At 38.2% G+C, this 16,506-nt stretch overlaps 3 protein-coding genes across 3 annotated transcripts; 2 read left to right on the top strand and 1 right to left on the bottom strand.

Moving 5' to 3' along the window:
• The first annotated feature begins 1,233 nt into the window (after positions 1 to 1,233).
• ABCG14 (ATP-binding cassette 14) lies at positions 1,234 to 4,081 on the top strand. Its single transcript, XM_086595704.1, has 5 exons — positions 1,234 to 1,477; positions 1,635 to 2,433; positions 2,509 to 2,694; positions 2,942 to 3,132; positions 3,226 to 4,081. Exons 1-5 carry the CDS (start codon positions 1,319 to 1,321, stop codon positions 3,874 to 3,876), a joined length of 1,986 nt encoding a protein of 661 aa, XP_086451830.1. The 5' UTR covers positions 1,234 to 1,318; the 3' UTR covers positions 3,877 to 4,081.
• SIG2 (RNApolymerase sigma subunit 2) lies at positions 4,065 to 9,682 on the bottom strand. Its single transcript, XM_086595705.1, has 7 exons — positions 9,373 to 9,682; positions 8,567 to 8,745; positions 6,690 to 7,301; positions 5,782 to 6,012; positions 5,532 to 5,672; positions 4,637 to 4,837; positions 4,065 to 4,547 (listed from the first exon to the last, which is right to left on the bottom strand). The coding sequence occupies exons 1-7, from the start codon at positions 9,452 to 9,454 to the stop codon at positions 4,266 to 4,268; spliced, it is 1,728 nt and encodes a 575-aa protein (XP_086451831.1). The 5' UTR covers positions 9,455 to 9,682; the 3' UTR covers positions 4,065 to 4,265.
• A 138-nt stretch (positions 9,683 to 9,820) lies between these two features.
• Positions 9,821 to 15,703, top strand: LOC147512675 (zinc knuckle (CCHC-type) family protein). The gene is made up of 7 exons (XM_086595703.1): positions 9,821 to 10,087; positions 10,175 to 10,237; positions 10,443 to 10,600; positions 10,755 to 10,850; positions 11,820 to 12,021; positions 13,623 to 13,737; positions 14,114 to 15,703. The coding sequence occupies exons 1-7, from the start codon at positions 9,875 to 9,877 to the stop codon at positions 15,439 to 15,441; spliced, it is 2,175 nt and encodes a 724-aa protein (XP_086451829.1). The 5' UTR covers positions 9,821 to 9,874; the 3' UTR covers positions 15,442 to 15,703.
• Positions 15,704 to 16,506: the final 803 nt, after the last annotated feature.

A 16,506-nucleotide genomic window follows, 5' to 3' on the forward strand; every position in this document is an offset into this window, starting at 1 on the left:
AAAAGTGAAATCTATTGTGATGATTATACTGGCCATTTTTCAGACATTGTATTCAACAACAACAACAGAAGGAAAGCATTCTATTATAATAATTTCCCAGCTATATTACACTTTAGCTAATTCATGATTAAACTCTAGTCCAATGATTAAGAGTTTTATTATCTTTCAATCATCTTTGGCAAGTGGGACTAAACAATATAATCATGTAATAATAACAAGAAAAGAAAAGAGAATATTTACCAGAAATGAGAAAGAAAAAGGAAAGGAGCGAGAGAGAATATTATGAGCAAAGTCTAAAGTTTATCTTTATATTATTAGTTAACATAATCTTGTTTAAAGCCTATGAGCCTATCACTTTGCATCTCTAATATCACAAATTAGAATATATACAATATATACAATATTTAGATATGTGAGGGAAAAAAAAAGTATCGAATGTTGAAAGAAACAGTAAAAGTTCAGAGTTGAAGCATATAAGAATCAGTAAAAGTTAGAAGAAAAAAAAACGAAAATAAAACCAAATGCTGGGAAGGATCGCATATTCTATTTTGAATGCATGGTGATCAGGGACAGTGGTGTACTGTATATATTTGGCAAATTCAGCTGGTCCATTAGTTCTTATTGTGGAGTCCTTGGGGATCATCAAGCGACGAGTATATTACTAACAGTGACAAGTCACTGTAGCAATATAGCTTCATTGTTGATAACAACTTGACTACTTTTGATTTTGGGCTTAGATGGATCACTCTAGCACTTTATAAAGCTTTAAGCTAGATTTTGATTTCTGGAGGAATCTCGTAAACTATTTATTGAATGGCCGAGACAACTTAGAAACAAGAGAACAAAATCTTGTTTTTGTGCCAATGTAACAAAAAAGAAATTCGCTTCAACAACTAAAAATATGTTCTAAACTTTGACAAATCGTATAGAACTGAAATTAGAACTATGCATATATTAGGTGCGTTAGGAAATATTGAATGAACTTCATAAAAAAGAGATATTCTCATAAATTTTCTAATGGCAACTAGCGACTTGCTTTCCTTTCACCTCGGCCAACAGATAACAGAATTAGAGGACTACCTAACCTTAGGTCACATTTACCTTACATTAGCGTCAGTGTTAAAGTGATAGTGTGTTTGTATGTGGGTCCGAAATCCCACAACGGAAAAGAGAACATCCTCGTCTATTTTTTTGTACTAAACTCTCCTACTATATATGTATGGGGTCATCCATTTGAACTTGGCAAGCCAGGTAGAGAAGATTAACGCATAACTGCCTTTACTACACTTTTCATTGCCCTTGACAAAGCCTCCATTTCATGCCGGAGAAGCCGCAAAACATGATAGCTACTCATACAACCGATGGGTATCCCATCGAAGGGCAAACAGAATCACAAAACACGGCAGTTGTCGCCTATGGCATGCACTCTAACACACAATCTGTACTACATGTCGCCTTGTGCCCAATAACACTAAAGGTCTCCATCCTCTTCAAGCTCTTTCTTCCTTTTCAAACTGTTACAATACTGTTTATATATTGTGTTTTGTAGACTCATAGTAGTTGAAGGATGGGCGCTAAGCGCTGAACCAGATAGAAGATTGTTAAATTCTTACTGATAGTTTTTGGTTTTGCAGTTTGAAGAAGTGGTGTACAAAATAAAATTGGAAGATGAGAAAAGATTTTGCTGGGGTGGTAGTACATGGAGTACAAAGGAGAAGACTATATTGAATGGTCTAACAGGGATGGTATGTCCAGGAGAGATCTTGGCAATGTTAGGGCCATCAGGCAGTGGTAAGACGACTCTTCTGACTGCTCTTGGGGGGAGACTTAATGGTAAAGTCTCCGGAAAGATTACATACAATGGGCAACCATTCTCCAGCAAGATCAAGAAGCAGATAGGATTTGTTGCACAGAGTGATGTGTTGTACCCACACTTGACTGTGATTGAGACCCTCGTCTTCACTGCTCTACTGAGGTTACCCGACACCTTGACTCGGCAAGAGAAGGTTGATCATGCGGAACATGTGATCAATGAACTGGGTCTAAACAAGTGCAGAAACAGCATGATAGGAGGACCACTCTTCAGGGGGATATCAGGTGGTGAGAAGAAGAGGGTGAGTATAGGTCAAGAAATGCTGGTCAATCCAAGTCTTTTATTGCTGGATGAGCCAACTTCAGGCCTTGACTCCACTACAGCTCAGCGAATACTGACGACAGTCAAGCGTCTCGCATGTGGGGGGCGTACTATTGTCATTACCATTCACCAGCCATCGAGCCGACTCTACCACATGTTTGATAAGGTGGTCTTGATCTCGGATGGATGCCCCATATACCATGGTCCTGCATCAACTGCCATGGACTACTTCTGCTCAATTGGATTTTCCAGCTCTATTTCTGTCAACCCAGCTGATCTTTTACTTGATCTTGCAAATGGTACGTAACAAAATTCTGTTTCTGCATTAGGAATATATGCGACTAGCAAGTAGCTAAGAAACAACTAAACTGCAGGGATCGCGCCCGATGCCAAACAATTGACTGATCAAGGAGATACTCAGGTCAGCAAAGAAGAAGAACAGAAACTGGTTAGAAAGGCTCTCATCTCTGCTTATGAAAAAAACATTGCTACAAGGCTGAAGGGCGAGCTCTGCTGTTTAAACATAAATACGTACAGTTATGCTAGAGATGCAACAATAAGTATGTCCACTTACCTTCATCATTCATAGCCAATTAGCCATGATATAGAGATATAACATATATTTGAGGAAAAGTGCACATTGTTAACCAAAGTTGAAGAATATACCATTATCTAAGCTGGCAAATTCAGTCAGCTCTATATAACCAAGATCATCCATATTAACTGCATGCATTCTTTCAGCATCTTGAACTTTCTTCCGTTCTCTAATTCTTTCATGTTACTATGGAATAATATTTGGTACTGAAGAAGGAAATCGAGGGAAATCAGAGCAATGGGGGACAAGCTGGTGGCAGCAATTTAAGGTGCTGCTGAGAAGAGGACTGAAGGAGCGTAGGTACGAAGCCTTTAACAGGCTAAGGATCTTCCAGGTCATAAGTGTTGCTATTCTTGGTGGTCTACTCTGGTGGAACTTGCCGGCATCCCACATCCAGGACCGGGTAAATATTGCTTCTCAGGATTTGCAAATTCAGATGAATTTTAATCAAATCTATCACGAAACCAACCCAGACATTTTTTTTTACTGATTGCAGACAGCACTACTATTCTTCTTCTCCGTCTTCTGGGGCTTTTTCCCACTTTACAATGCAGTCTTCACATTTCCCCAAGAACGATCAATGCTCATCAAGGAACGCTCCTCAGGCATGTACCGCCTCTCGTCCTACTTCCTGGCAAGGACTGTTGGAGACCTGCCAATGGAACTTGCACTTCCCACTGCTTTCGTCTTCATCATCTATTGGATGGCAGGACTCAAGCCTGATCCCATAACCTTCATCCTCTCCCTGCTTGTTGTTCTCTACAGCGTTCTTGTAGCTCAGAGCTTGGGTCTTGCATTTGGTGCCCTCCTCATGGAAGTAAAACAAGCCACCACCTTGGCTTCCGTCACCACCCTTGTCTTCTTGATGGCAGGGGGCTATTACATACAGCAGATTCCTCCATTCATAGTCTGGTTAAAGTATTTGAGCTACAGCTTCTACTGTTACAAGCTGCTTCTTGGGATTCAATACAATGACAAAGACTTGTACGAATGTTCAAATGGAACATTTTGTAAGGTGGTAAATTTTCCTGCCATTAAGTCTGTTGGCCTGAACCATTTATGGATCGATGCATGCATCATGGGCCTCATGCTGGTTGGCTATCGGCTCATTGCTTACCTGGCGTTACACCGAGTGCAGGTGAGGTAGTGCCCAATAAATGTCATCACATTCCCTACTGCCTGCAAAAGGATTTATAAAACCATGAAGACAAATGATCATGGAGCTAAAGTTTTCTTCTATTGAGAAAAAAAATTTAGTCAGGAAATAGGTTATCCGATGTTTTGATCATCAGCCTCCTAGTCAGAGTTACATGTAATGCCTTCCAATACTAAATAAACATACTAACTCCAAATTTTATTTCTCTGCACAACCAATTCCTCAGGTCCAATACAAGTAAACTGTGCACAAAAGAAGGTAAGAGATACAACAGAAGCATATCGATTGCGGGTTAAAGAATAACACTAATTAAAACTAAAAGAGGCAAAGCATTTAAGCCTTCTGCTCTTCTGCAAAACCAAATTGAATGTCTATAGGGCTCATGAAACAATGTATTGCTGCAAATGTTTAGTTCTCTTCTTATTCTTCAGCTTCCTGAAAGCACAGGACTCTATCTGCCGCACTCTCTCTCTGCTCACACCCATCAATTCCCCAATTTCCTGAAGTGTTTTCATCCTACCATCCTCTAGACCAAATCTCCAGCGTACCACCTGATTCTCCCTTGGATTGAGACTATTCAGTACCTTATCCAAATCCTGTTTCATGAATTGCTTAATCAGAATATCTTCCGCTGTCTCTGCTTCTGGATCTGCAATCACTTCCTGAAACCAAAAGGAGAACACCACATGAAAAGAAAGAACACAATATGAATATAGTGCTTCATATGAGAAAGAGAAAGAAAAGGCCAGACCGATGGTTTCATATTTAGGTTGAAGCCAATTTTCTGGTCAAGAGATCTAGGAGCTTTTGGGGTAAGCATTACAGCACTGAGCCTCTTCATTGTCAGTCCTGTTGCCTCTGCAACTTCTTTGTCGTTGGGGTGTCTTCCATTCTCGTTATACAATTGCTTTTTGGCCTCCCTTACCCGATAAGTTGCCTCAACCATGTGAAACTGTTCAGGATAATAAAAATTTAAAAATGAATGCTACAGGCAATTTTGTCGCAGATATAAATGTCACATCAGAAGTGTATAACAGTATTGAAGAATGACTATACAAGAATTATGTAATCAGGAGGACTTCATGTGATGCTTAAAGCTTTTTGCTGGTTCCTTTTATTGTCCTCTCTCTCTCTCTCTCTCTCTCTCTCTCTCCCTCTCTTATTTTTTTCGTTTTTTTATTATTATTTTTTCTTCTAAAGCTAGGAAATGCCAATTAAGGGGACCAAGAACCAATTCCTTTGCCTGCATTTTAAAAAAGCTAATTACATAAAGGCAAAAGAGATCAATATGCTAGTTCTGAATGCAGCGAAACGATGAGGATGGAACACTAAACACCATATTTTTAGGTATTGCCCATGAGAAGGTATCCAGATAATGCACCCAACAATCAACGAATAAATTATTTTCCAATCCAACATCAGGCCAAGGTCCACATAGACCACTTTCCTTCTGAAACAAAAGAGAACCCAGGAAACTCGATTATTTTGATTTTCTACTTTTTTTGGGGCTTTGGGTTTGAGCGGGGTCTGAGTCTACATAAAGGGAAAGCTTTGGTACTACCGTACTATCATTCTAGCAACAATGCATGTGAACCAGAAAAGCCAAGGTTTTCTCCACATATATAAAACGTTGAAAAGTGACCTACCGGTAGGCGAATTGTCCTGGACTGATCAGAAAGTGATTTCCTAACTGCCTGCTTAATCCACCAATGTGCATATGTTGAGAATTTGAATCCTTTTGAAGCATCAAACTTTTCTGTACCCCTTACAAGGCCTCGACATCCTTCCTGAGTAAGTGAAAGACCTAAAATTAGAAATTGTTGATCCCATTGAACTTCAGTATGGTTCAAAAGCATTGATTCCTCAGTTACGCATCAATATTTAAAGGAAAACGACCTGAACAAGATCCTGGAGGTTCATCCCAGCTCCCTGATAGTTTTTCGCAATAGAGATAACAAGCCTAATGTTGCTTTTGATCATTTTGTCTTTGCACTGGATGCCATGGTTTAAACGCTTCCTCAGGGTTCTCTGATCAGTACCAGCTGCTGCTGCCCATTGAGCAAAAGTGGGTTCAGACCCACATCGCTCTGCCAGCTCATCATGGAGAGATTCCAGTTTCAATAGATCCTGCAATACATCCACCACAGAAGAACCATGGGATCACATTAGAAAATTTTGAGATTTATTTCAGTTAAGAAGAATATGACATCTCATAAGCTGTCGATAGAAGCATTCATAAGAGATTTTGTACCCGATTCTTATTCAATTATATCTAAGTGATAGTTGGAGTAGTCTCATCAGTTGGAAAAGCAGCTGAGGTGATTGTACTAGTTTAGTGAACCAATTAGAAGAAGCACACACGTCCTTTCAGGTAATATAACCAAAAGTCATAGTATTTCATTGTTGATGGAACCAAAAGTAAAGCTATTCCCTCCTCTCCAGATAGATGTCTGCAGATCAATGGTTAAACCATTGTATTCTGCTGGTTTTGTTAAATAGAATAACCCAGTTGGGATCTATCATCTATCAATAATTGGCCCTACCACCACATGATTAACTACTTGTCAACAATAGAATTCTTTCGGGACGTTCCCAAAAGAGAAAGAAGATCAAGACTAGCAGTCACTTCAGATATTTATAGGTTGATTCCCTGATCTCACAACCAGTTGGAAGCTTCTTGATAGCATTACTTTTATGATAACGGAATTTGATGACAAGATATTTAGCTTGGAAATTGATAAAACAAGTTCAAAATGAAGAAAGAAGTGTGTTTTTTTTCAAAAAAATAAAAAACTAAACCACACCTGTATTCCTTCGGACAACTCCAGTTCCTCATTTGAAGTGAGTAGCCTTGAAGTGCTGGTAGTACCTCTTAAATAACGCAATGGATCAGAGTAGTCTACATCTTGCACGGTAACACGCTTTTTCCGACTGGAAGACCCAGACGACACAGAAACAACGCTAGAAGCTGCTTTCCCAGCTGCCTTTGCTCTTCTGGTTCTTCTTTCTGTTTGGCGTCCAGACCTCACAGCTATACTTTCGGAAAGTTGCAATTGCAGAAGTTTGAGTTCACCATCCGTTGGATCCAAGTTCTCAAAATCTTCGGTTGAAAGCTCTACAGAATTTTCTTCCTCTTTTATGTCTTTAACGCCCAAGGAATTAAGACCAAGTGTGGCAACTCGTTCCATGTCAACAACCATGGTTCGCTTATTCTTGTTGAAGTCAGTTTCAGATAGAAAATCGGGAGCCTTGTGATCCGAATTAGCTGAAATTTCACTTCCAAACATCAACACTGCATCTTTGGCAACTTTAGCGGCTGCTTTTGCTAGAGCAACTGCCTCCGCAGCTGCAGCAGCTATTAGAGCCTCTTCACCAGTAGGAATTATTTCTATAGGCAAAGTTGATTTAAAATTTCCCTGCACATGAAAAGATATTTAATAGAATCTCTTTTAGAACTAAGGTGCACTGGCTAAGGGATATATACACTTCCCAGAATCTATGTCATCTTACATATTCGCATATTAATTACTACTGAAACTAAAAGAGACATTGAAGGCATAATGAAAGGGCCACAACCAAAATGAATGGCACAATATTGGGCCGAGGGCAGTTTATTTCCCATATGGGCGGCGCCTATAACCGGTAAATGGAATGAAAGTAGTCTTAGTATGCAATTTGATGGTTGAAGAACTTAAATAATCTGGCGTTGGTTCGCCTGGAACTCCGCAGCTATTATAGATATTGCACGACAGAACTTTTCAAAGTAGCTTGGACCCTGGAATATCTCGTATTCCATGAAAACTGATACAAGTCGATGAAGTGGTGAATGATAAGAGGGAAATTACCTTTCATCACCTTTCTTTAAAAGCTTTCGTGCATATTAACCCGGTCTTGCATTGAAATACATAGGATGGGTTAAGGTATAAATCCACTTTTTGGTAAAAAAAAAAACTTTAAAATTAAACCACATTAATTTTTAAAATAAGATAAGACAACAGAGACATGCCAAGGAATACAAAGGTTCAAGTATATGAAATTGTTTGGATTTCAAAGACAGATGTAAGAATAGGATCAAACTAATAGAATAAGTGTAGACTCCAGTTCAATTTTAAAATTACAAAAACAGATAAGATTCTAGATAATCCATAAATCTGTGACGTGGTATTACTCCAGACCGTAAAATGGCATTTGCGATGAGGATGATTCCTTGTAAGGAATGACCGATAAGATCTATGAAGTGGTAATATACATATGCGCAACATGGCATTGGAGATGAGGATGATCCAATGCAAGGAATGCTGCACAGAAGCTTGCTCTCCAGACCGAGCATCAAGCACCTGATATATCTTCAATTTTCAACTCAAGAAACCCAAAAGGGAGGTAGCTTGATTTTCTTCAAAAACCGGACTTTCAAATGAATATAGTTGGATACAAACATCACTTTTCGGAACACCCGTGTAATATCAAATTCAGAAGTCATTGAAAAAAAAAAACTCATGGCTGAGTTTGTGGTATGGGTGGGAAAGTGGCTAAGCAGTAGCCAGTAACACAAAACACAATGAGTATTCTGCAAGGAATTTTTAATGTTATTTAGGAACCCATCCCTTTTCAAAGTATTAGTCCCCATACACAAGCTTTTTCTCAAGCAATTACTACAAAAAGGAAAAGCACAAACTCTAACCTGTATAGGTGGACCAATAGCCCCAGTATACGTCAAGGGTCTTTCAGCTGCTACTGAACGTAAATGAGATTCCAAGGAAGATAGTCGCAGCTTCTCCACATCGAGCACAGTTGTTGCCATAGTGGTTGTCATGGGGAGACTACATTGCACCCGGAAGCAAACAGGTTGTCTAGTTTTCACTGTGTTCCAACAAACCAATCAGTAAAAGAACGTCAAAGTATTCTAAATTAGCATTCAGATTTATGTTTCTCTAGGTTTTTACTTAGTAAGGGGTGTTTATTAGTATGTCTAACTTTTATCAAACTTAGCATTATAAGAGAGAAAATGGAAGAAGCAAGCAAGCAAAAATCTAAAGAAGATGTCCTCCTGGATAGACAGATTAATAAACAAGCTCTACTAACTTCACCCCCATCCCCACAACATCTGGCAGGCGCCGCTGCAAAGCCAAAAAATGTGACTGGCTGACTGATGTTAATGACTAATGGTTACACTTTTAAGTCTTAACAACCATAGAAATGAATCCACCCCGGGGTGTTCTCAGTTTCTTTTGGTAATGGGACAAGGCTAAACAAAACTCTCCACGTGCATATTCAATTTGGAGTAATTTTAGTTAAGACTTATCCAATTATGTTAGTTTCCTCGATATCTAATTATCTATTATACAATCGACCAACATAACTGCATTCATATCCAAGAGGCTAATGCTACATTGAGCCTAGAGCTCTCTACAGGCTGTTATGGGAATGTATATTACATACATAACATATTAAAAAAATACATGAAAGTAGAAAAAATAATGGACTTACAAAAGATAGTGTGGGAATGAATACTGAGATGAAAAGAAATTGAGTGAGTAGGGCACTTGAACTGCGGCAGCAGACATGCCATATTTTTTCTCTTTTCTTATACATACATAACAACATATACTAAAAAAAATGTATTTGTGTCCTTTATTCTTTCTTTCCTCATAATAAATATAGTTTAACAACAGCAACAGCGAGAGAGAGAGAGAGTAAGATGAAAGAATCGTTTTTTTTTTTTTTTTGGTGATAACAGGATAAGGAGCAGAGAGAGAGAGAAAGAATGAGGCCGTGTCTAAACTACAGTCTTTCAAGTGACTCTGTTTCTGTTTTAACTGTTTTTTCAATCCCAAAATCTAGCAATTTTGGCAAGTTGGCCTCATGGGCCCAACTTCAAGCCCAAAATATCCAAATAGTATATATCGGACCGAAATATATCACTGGTGTTTTGAAAAAAAAATTGATTAGGAAAAAGACAGTATTTTGAGGAGTGAGAAATTTGAGAAAGATGGATGAAGAAGAGGGAGGAGGGATGTTGAGAAAGAAGAAGATAGGGGAAGGGGAAGTAGATTTTAAAGAAAAATCAGGAACAGCTTGGAGTCATTCTTATTTGAATCAAAAGCCATGGCATCCTTTATCTTACCCGAACCAACGTCGTAAATGGATTGCTGAACAAACTGATGCTCAGAAGCAGCGTAGAGCTGAAGAAGTTGCCAGAGAGGTAGCTTAAATTAGCTTCCACAACTGTTTTGTTTTTTTAATTATGGATTGTGAATTGTGAATTGTAAATTGTTTTGTGTTTGTACAGTTTTCTCAGGAACAGGAGTTTTTTCGACAGAGTGCGTTAATATCTAAGAAAGAGAAAGAGAAGGTAATAACTTCCCTTTAGTTTGAATTTTAACATGTGCTAATAGTAGGGATGGGAGGATGGTGACTTTTTCTTAGTTATCAACTAGTCCTCTCATGCGTAGTAGCACTTGGTCGAATGGACCTGTTGCAGATGCTATGAATTGGCAAACGAGGCCTTACCATTTGCAATAACATGCTTCTGATCTCTTTGATATGGTCACATATAGATTGAGGTAATGAAGGCTGTGAGCTTTATGTATGTTCGCCCACCTGGTTACAATGCGGAAAGTGCCAAAGCTGCAGAGCTTGAAGATGAGAGAAGAAGAACGGACGGAGTCTGTTATCCTCAACCCTCTACTGATGGCCACAGTGCGCCTTCGTCAATGTACCTTATTACTCTTCCACTTTTTCCATATCTTTTCTCCTCATTTCAGACCCGCTCACTCTTGTTTTGGCTCCACTGGATTTGTAAGATTTGTGATAGATTTTCTGTTTGTTTGAAAGCGCTAACTCATGGTGTTCGTTTCTCTTTTTTGTAGGCCAACAGAAGAAAAGAAGAAGCCCAGGCCAAAAGATGTTTTTGGCCGTGCATTGCCCACAGAAGAAGAGTTTGAAGTATTGAAAAATGCTCCCCGGTATGTTTAAATGTTTTTATAGCGCTTAGCAAGTGTTATGCTTCATGATTCCATTTAGATAGATTTGTTTTATTAGTCTGAAAGTATAGATATAGAGTGCACTAGGAAAGGGAGATTACATCAACAAGAAGAAGTAGTTAGGGCCTTAGATTGAAAAGGAAAAGAAATCATATCTCATTCTCCAACATGATTTCCTCTCAGATTGAAATTGTCTATAATGTCACCCCTCAGTGACATCCTTTGACTATCTCCTCAGCCATATCTTGTTACTCTACTCATAAATATATATGGCGAGAAAAGGAGTCACCCTCTGAAGGTGCTTCTCTATCTTCAAATCAAACAACGGATTCTTACTCTATTCAGGCTAAACTCATAATTTCTAGGATAGGATGAAGAAAAGGCACAATGGGGAAGCAAATAATTCGCTAGACCCCAACATAGCGCCATGGTGAAATAAGTTCCACATTTAATGTAGGTTGTATAACAGTGTCCTTAGGTGCTATGCTATTGAGATATAAATGTGCTTTCACGTGAAAAAAGTTGGTGTGGGTCTGTCTGATCCTAGCTGCAAGGAGTTATATAACAAAAATTTTGGATAAGAAGAAGAAACAATGGTGCATTGTTTTAGAAATAATTCGAGGTTATTGATCAGGATTTACTGTCGGGACTGACATTTAGCATCAGGCACATTGAGATCGGAAGCAGTTGAATCCAAATTGACTAATGCACAAAAAGTATAATGCTTAATATGAATCAAGTGGTCGGCGATTGGCTGCATTCTTACAATCCTACTTGTTTCATTCGTTACTAGATAAAGTAATAAACTAAATAGAATTAGAGAATGCTATTTGAGGGTTTTGTATTCTCATACTCATTTGTTTATTTTTCTCTTGAACTGTAAAATCTGGTGAATAAATTTCTAATAATTGAGCAATTTTTACTGACTGAGTTTGATGTCTACGCATGCAGTTTGGAGACAGGTCTACCTGCAAGGTCAAAACCATTTGGAGTGGAAGTTCGTAATGTGAAGTGTTTGAGATGTGGAAATTTCGGTCACCAAAGTGGTGATCGTGAATGTCCTTTAAAAGATGCGATAATGCCTACTGAGGAGAGTCGGTTGAAAAGAGATGATCCCTTGACCTCTATCTTGGCACAGACTGATTCGAGTGAGGTTAGTTTTGTGCTTTAGTTTGTGGGATGTGAATGCTAGAAGAAAGACAGGCCCACTTATAACAATAGTAATTACATGTTATCTTGATATCCCTGAAATTACTGATTTATTATGTTTCATATGTATTTGCACTGACATAATGCTCTAGAAAGTCTTAGTAACCAATAGCAAAAATGAGGTCAAGACAACCATTGATGCAAGTAGTTTGGTGATTGTTGTAGTTAGTCTGTTTATGAGCATCTTGGTGCAACTGTACAAGTACATACAAATGCACATATGTTTATACTAGTATACTGCATTGCAGTGGGGGCGTGAGCAGAAAATGAGTGGAGAAGAGAGAGTCATGGGTATTTGTGAGAAAGGAGAGAGGGAGAAATGGGTTTTACCGGCAATTTGAGAGAAGAAAATAATAGAGGGTGTGTGTGTGTGTGGGGGGGGGAGGGAGTACAGACAGACAACATTTTGCCTGACTTTCCAAACCCAACTCAAAAACGTTCACTACCGCTCACTTGATAAACTGTTCAAATACCTATGACATTTTGGTACAAGTGTTTTAAACTTACAACTTATGTTGGGTGTTGGGTGTTGGGTCATGGACTTGAGTAAATAACAAAATTTTGAAGGAGTAATTAGCTTCTTTAAGGGGAATGTTATTATTACTTACTAGGCATTGGTACTGTCATCTGGTATTGGACCTCTACGGATCATGGTGTAAGAATTTATAATTTGAGAGTTTATGATCTTGTTGTTGTTGGTTTCCGGAGACATGTCTGTAGATGATTCGTAGTGTGCTTTGTTGTTCTTTTTCATTTTCTGCTTGTTTTATGAGGTCTTATCTCCTCTACCTAATTAGTATTTCTATCAGTTTTATTTTTGGGTGATCTGAAAATTTATGTCTGTGTATAGGATCCAAGTTGGTTTTCTTCCATTTTACATGAACATGCCATATTTAAAAATAATGTGTCGGATACGTATCAGTGTCCTTGTGGGACAAAAGGCAGACACATAATGTAATCATTTAACTTTCCTAATATCTGTCATAATGTGTGCATTGATGCTTTAATATTAGCCTTCGGCTCAATTTTTGATATTTCACCATGTTAGATGCTTCGTATCCGTGTTGGTATCGGACACACGTATCCGTGCTAATGTAACTTAGGTTTTCTTCTATATTCTTTATTAACAATAAATTTGATCAGATACAGTCTTGGAAGTGGGTATTAGTTCAATGATAACATTATTGCCATGAAAATATTTCTATGTATCCGTATTGGTTGGGCAATACTCGAGGTTCTGAAATCTATTAATCCTTTTATTATCCTTGTAAGCTACACCTAAAATCTGTTCTCTTCCAAAAGTTTGAAAGATTACTAATTTGCTATTTACTTTTAATATTTTGAAATACCGTAGTAATTCCTTTTTCTTCATAATTTGTGAAATCAATTAAAAAAAATGAAGTCTGTTATGTCGTCTACTAGGCTTTGATGGGGCTAATGCAGAATGTTACTCATGGTGCTAAATATTCTTTATCTTATCTTCAATCCATAATTATGTGTTTTGAAGTTTCTTACTTTCTGATTAACTGAGAGACCCTCGTACAGCCTTTGAAGTGGGAGCTGAAGCAAAAGCCTGGTATAAGTCCTCCTCGAGGAGGGTTCAAGCCAGACGACCCCAACCAGCAGATAGTCGCAGAGGACATATTTGATGAATATGGAGGTAAATGCTTTTAATCCTTGATATTTTCTCTTTGTGCGGGGGCATTTTTATTTTTATTTTTGTTATCAAAGATCTGATTTTTTAAAGAAAAGAATCGGTTTGTAAATGTATTTTTCAGTTCATTAATTTCTCTAACCAGAAAATCTGATTGATGGAGTTCAAATTAGCCATGTCATTAAATGATTAGAATCAGCTCCAAAAGCTAGCTGATTAGAACCATCAGATTCAAAGTTTGTCAAGTGGCACCAGTAAAACCTTATTAGCACCATGACTTTGAAGTTTATAATCAGCTATCCAATCAGATCAAACAAAAAACAAACTGCCTCGAAACATTTATATGTACAGATCATTACACCACTTTCTTCTCAATTTGTAGGGTTCCTGAGCGGAGGGGGCATCCCTGATCTTATAACAAACTTCTCAATCAAAAAATCTAAGAAACATTCGAAGAGCAAGAGCAAGCACAAAAGCGAACCGGCGGCTACCTGCAATGATCCAAAGGTTTACAAGAATGGGTCACTGTCACCTTCTGACTCTGAATTTGACAGGGAAAGGAGTTCAAAGAAGAAAAAGAAGAAAGAAAGACACAAGAAGCGGCAACCTTCTGATTCATCAGACAACTCAGAATTCCGAAGACACCATCATAGAAGCGAACATCATCATTCTGCTTCGAGTTCATCTGATGATTCTGAAGGTGACAGACGTCATAAAAGAAGCAAACATGTGCGCTCTGTTTTGCCTGATGATTCTGACCATGGCAGGAATCATACAAAACAGAAACACCAGCGTTCTGTTTCATCTGACAGTTCTGAGGATAATCAGTGTCGTAAAAGAAAGAAGCATCGGCCTTCTGTTTCACCTGATGATTCCTATTATGACAAAAATCAGAAAATAAACAAACACCAGCATGCTATGCCACTTGACAACTGTGAAAATGACAGGAAGTATAAAAGGAATGAACACCGGTGTCCTGTTTCAACTGATGAGTCTGACTATGACAGGTGTCATAAAAGAAACAAACACCGGCATGCTATGGAAGCCGAGAATTCTGAGAATGACAGGAAGTATAAAATAAACAAACACCGGCATGCTATGGAACCTGACAATGCTGAGACTGGCAGGAAGTATAAAAGAAACGAGCACCGGCATGCTATGGAACCTGACAATGCTGAGACTGACAGGAAGTATAAAAGAAATGAACACCGGCATGCTGTGGAACCTGACAATTCTGAGACTGACAGGAAGTATAAAAGAAACGAACACAGGCATGCTATGGAACCCCACAATGCTGAGACTGACGGAAAGTATAAAAGAAACAAGCACCGGCATGCCGTGGAACCTGACAATTCTGAGACTGACAAGAAATATAAAAGAAACGAACACCGGCATGCTGTGGAACCTGACAATTCTGAGACTGACAGGAAATATAAAAGAAATGAACACCGGCATGATCTGGAACCTGACAATTCTGAGAATCACAGGAAGTATAAAAGAAATGAACACTGGCATGCTATGAAACGTGACAATTCTGAGAATGACAGGAACTATAAAAGAAACGAACACCGGCATCCTGCATCATCTGATGAGTCTGACTATGACGGTCTTCATAGAAGAAACAAACACCGACATACTGCTTCATCCAATCATTCGGAGTATGACAGAGATCATGAAAGAAACAAACACAGGAGACATCGTCATCACTAAAACCATGAGAAGCTGAAACAAGCTGTGATGTGGACTGCACGTTCGTTTGTTAATTATTACTAATTTTGAGAATGTCTCTTATGTCAAACAACTTTCTTTGGTTTCGTTGGAGCTGTGATTTTACTCTCAGTCAAAGTATTCTCCTCCTAGAGCATGGAAGAAAATTTGTTTTTCTTTTACTTTTAATTGCAAATGAACAATGTGTATAATATAATTTCTCTTCTTGTTACTTGCAAATCTTAGAAAGCAAAGATGTTGGGGGGTTATGTTCCTTGTTACATAGATTGTAATTTAAGCTTCATTGATGTAAAATAGTGCATGCACTCTGTTGGTTTAAGTCAATGAAGAATCAGTAGATGATGACTATCATGTGATATGGACCTAGAGAGTTATTATAGGTCAACAACAACAATATATCTGGCGAAACTCAGTGGTAAAAATCTGGCATATATCGCCGTGTCAAAATAGCAGTCAACAAATTCCTTTGTAAAGTTTGTAAATGTACCGACTGAGGTGGTGTGAACATAAAACTGTTAGGGATCTGCCCAACTAACCCAACGAATTTAGAATCTAAAAAACTTAGAACAAAGAAACAAAAAAGAAGAACACACATATATATGTGGTTAGGCAATTGCCTTAATCCACAAGCACCATAATTCACTATTATCAAGAAGTAGTTACAAACACTAATATATCAATCAATCTCACTCAATCAATCTCACAAAAATAGCTCACCTAATTCACAAAATAGCTCAGTTTCCTAATTTGATAATAAAATGCGAGGATGGGTTTTTAGGCTCCCTCTAATATATAAATCAAAAAACTCTGATTGAGATAAGGATCATGTGTAGTAGTTGTTTATGATAACCAACTCCACTTAAAGAGTCCTAGTACATAACCAAATCTATGAACTAATGGTTATCAAAACCAAAACCGATTTGGATAAAGGTTTCATGTGCTGGCGGTTGCAATCAGACTCCAATAACATAACAATCTCCCACTTTGAGACTGATAAACAAAGTAACTGTACTCCTTGTATAAATGGTGCATCATGGTGTGCTTCAA

Source organism: Coptis chinensis, chromosome 3 (assembly GCF_015680905.1).
Source record: "Coptis chinensis isolate HL-2020 chromosome 3, ASM1568090v1, whole genome shotgun sequence".
In the NCBI taxonomy this organism is placed as follows: Eukaryota; Viridiplantae; Streptophyta; class Magnoliopsida; order Ranunculales; family Ranunculaceae; genus Coptis; species Coptis chinensis.

What these genes read in the sequence shown, in the direction of transcription:
- ABCG14 (XM_086595704.1), top strand. Translation starts at nt 1,319, where the DNA reads ATGCCGGAGAAGCCGCAAAACATGATAGCTACTCATACAACCGATGGG. An exon ending in TGTGCCCAATAACACTAAAG is followed by an intron (nt 1,478 to 1,634) that starts GTCTCCATCCTC and finishes TTGGTTTTGCAG; the next exon opens with TTTGAAGAAGTGGTGTACAA. An exon ending in CATCCCACATCCAGGACCGG is followed by an intron (nt 3,133 to 3,225) that starts GTAAATATTGCT and finishes TACTGATTGCAG; the next exon opens with ACAGCACTACTATTCTTCTT.
- SIG2 (XM_086595705.1), bottom strand. Translation starts at nt 9,454, where the DNA reads ATGGCATGTCTGCTGCCGCAGTTCAAGTGCCCTACTCACTCAATTTCT. An exon ending in ACCTCCAGGATCTTGTTCAG is followed by an intron (nt 5,673 to 5,781) that starts GTCGTTTTCCTT and finishes TCACTTACTCAG; the next exon opens with GAAGGATGTCGAGGCCTTGT. An exon ending in CCAGGACAATTCGCCTACCG is followed by an intron (nt 4,838 to 5,531) that starts GTAGGTCACTTT and finishes TATCCTGAACAG; the next exon opens with TTTCACATGGTTGAGGCAAC.
- LOC147512675 (XM_086595703.1), top strand. Translation starts at nt 9,875, where the DNA reads ATGGATGAAGAAGAGGGAGGAGGGATGTTGAGAAAGAAGAAGATAGGG. An exon ending in CACAGTGCGCCTTCGTCAAT is followed by an intron (nt 10,601 to 10,754) that starts GTACCTTATTAC and finishes TCTTTTTTGTAG; the next exon opens with GCCAACAGAAGAAAAGAAGA. An exon ending in CATATTTGATGAATATGGAG is followed by an intron (nt 13,738 to 14,113) that starts GTAAATGCTTTT and finishes CTCAATTTGTAG; the next exon opens with GGTTCCTGAGCGGAGGGGGC.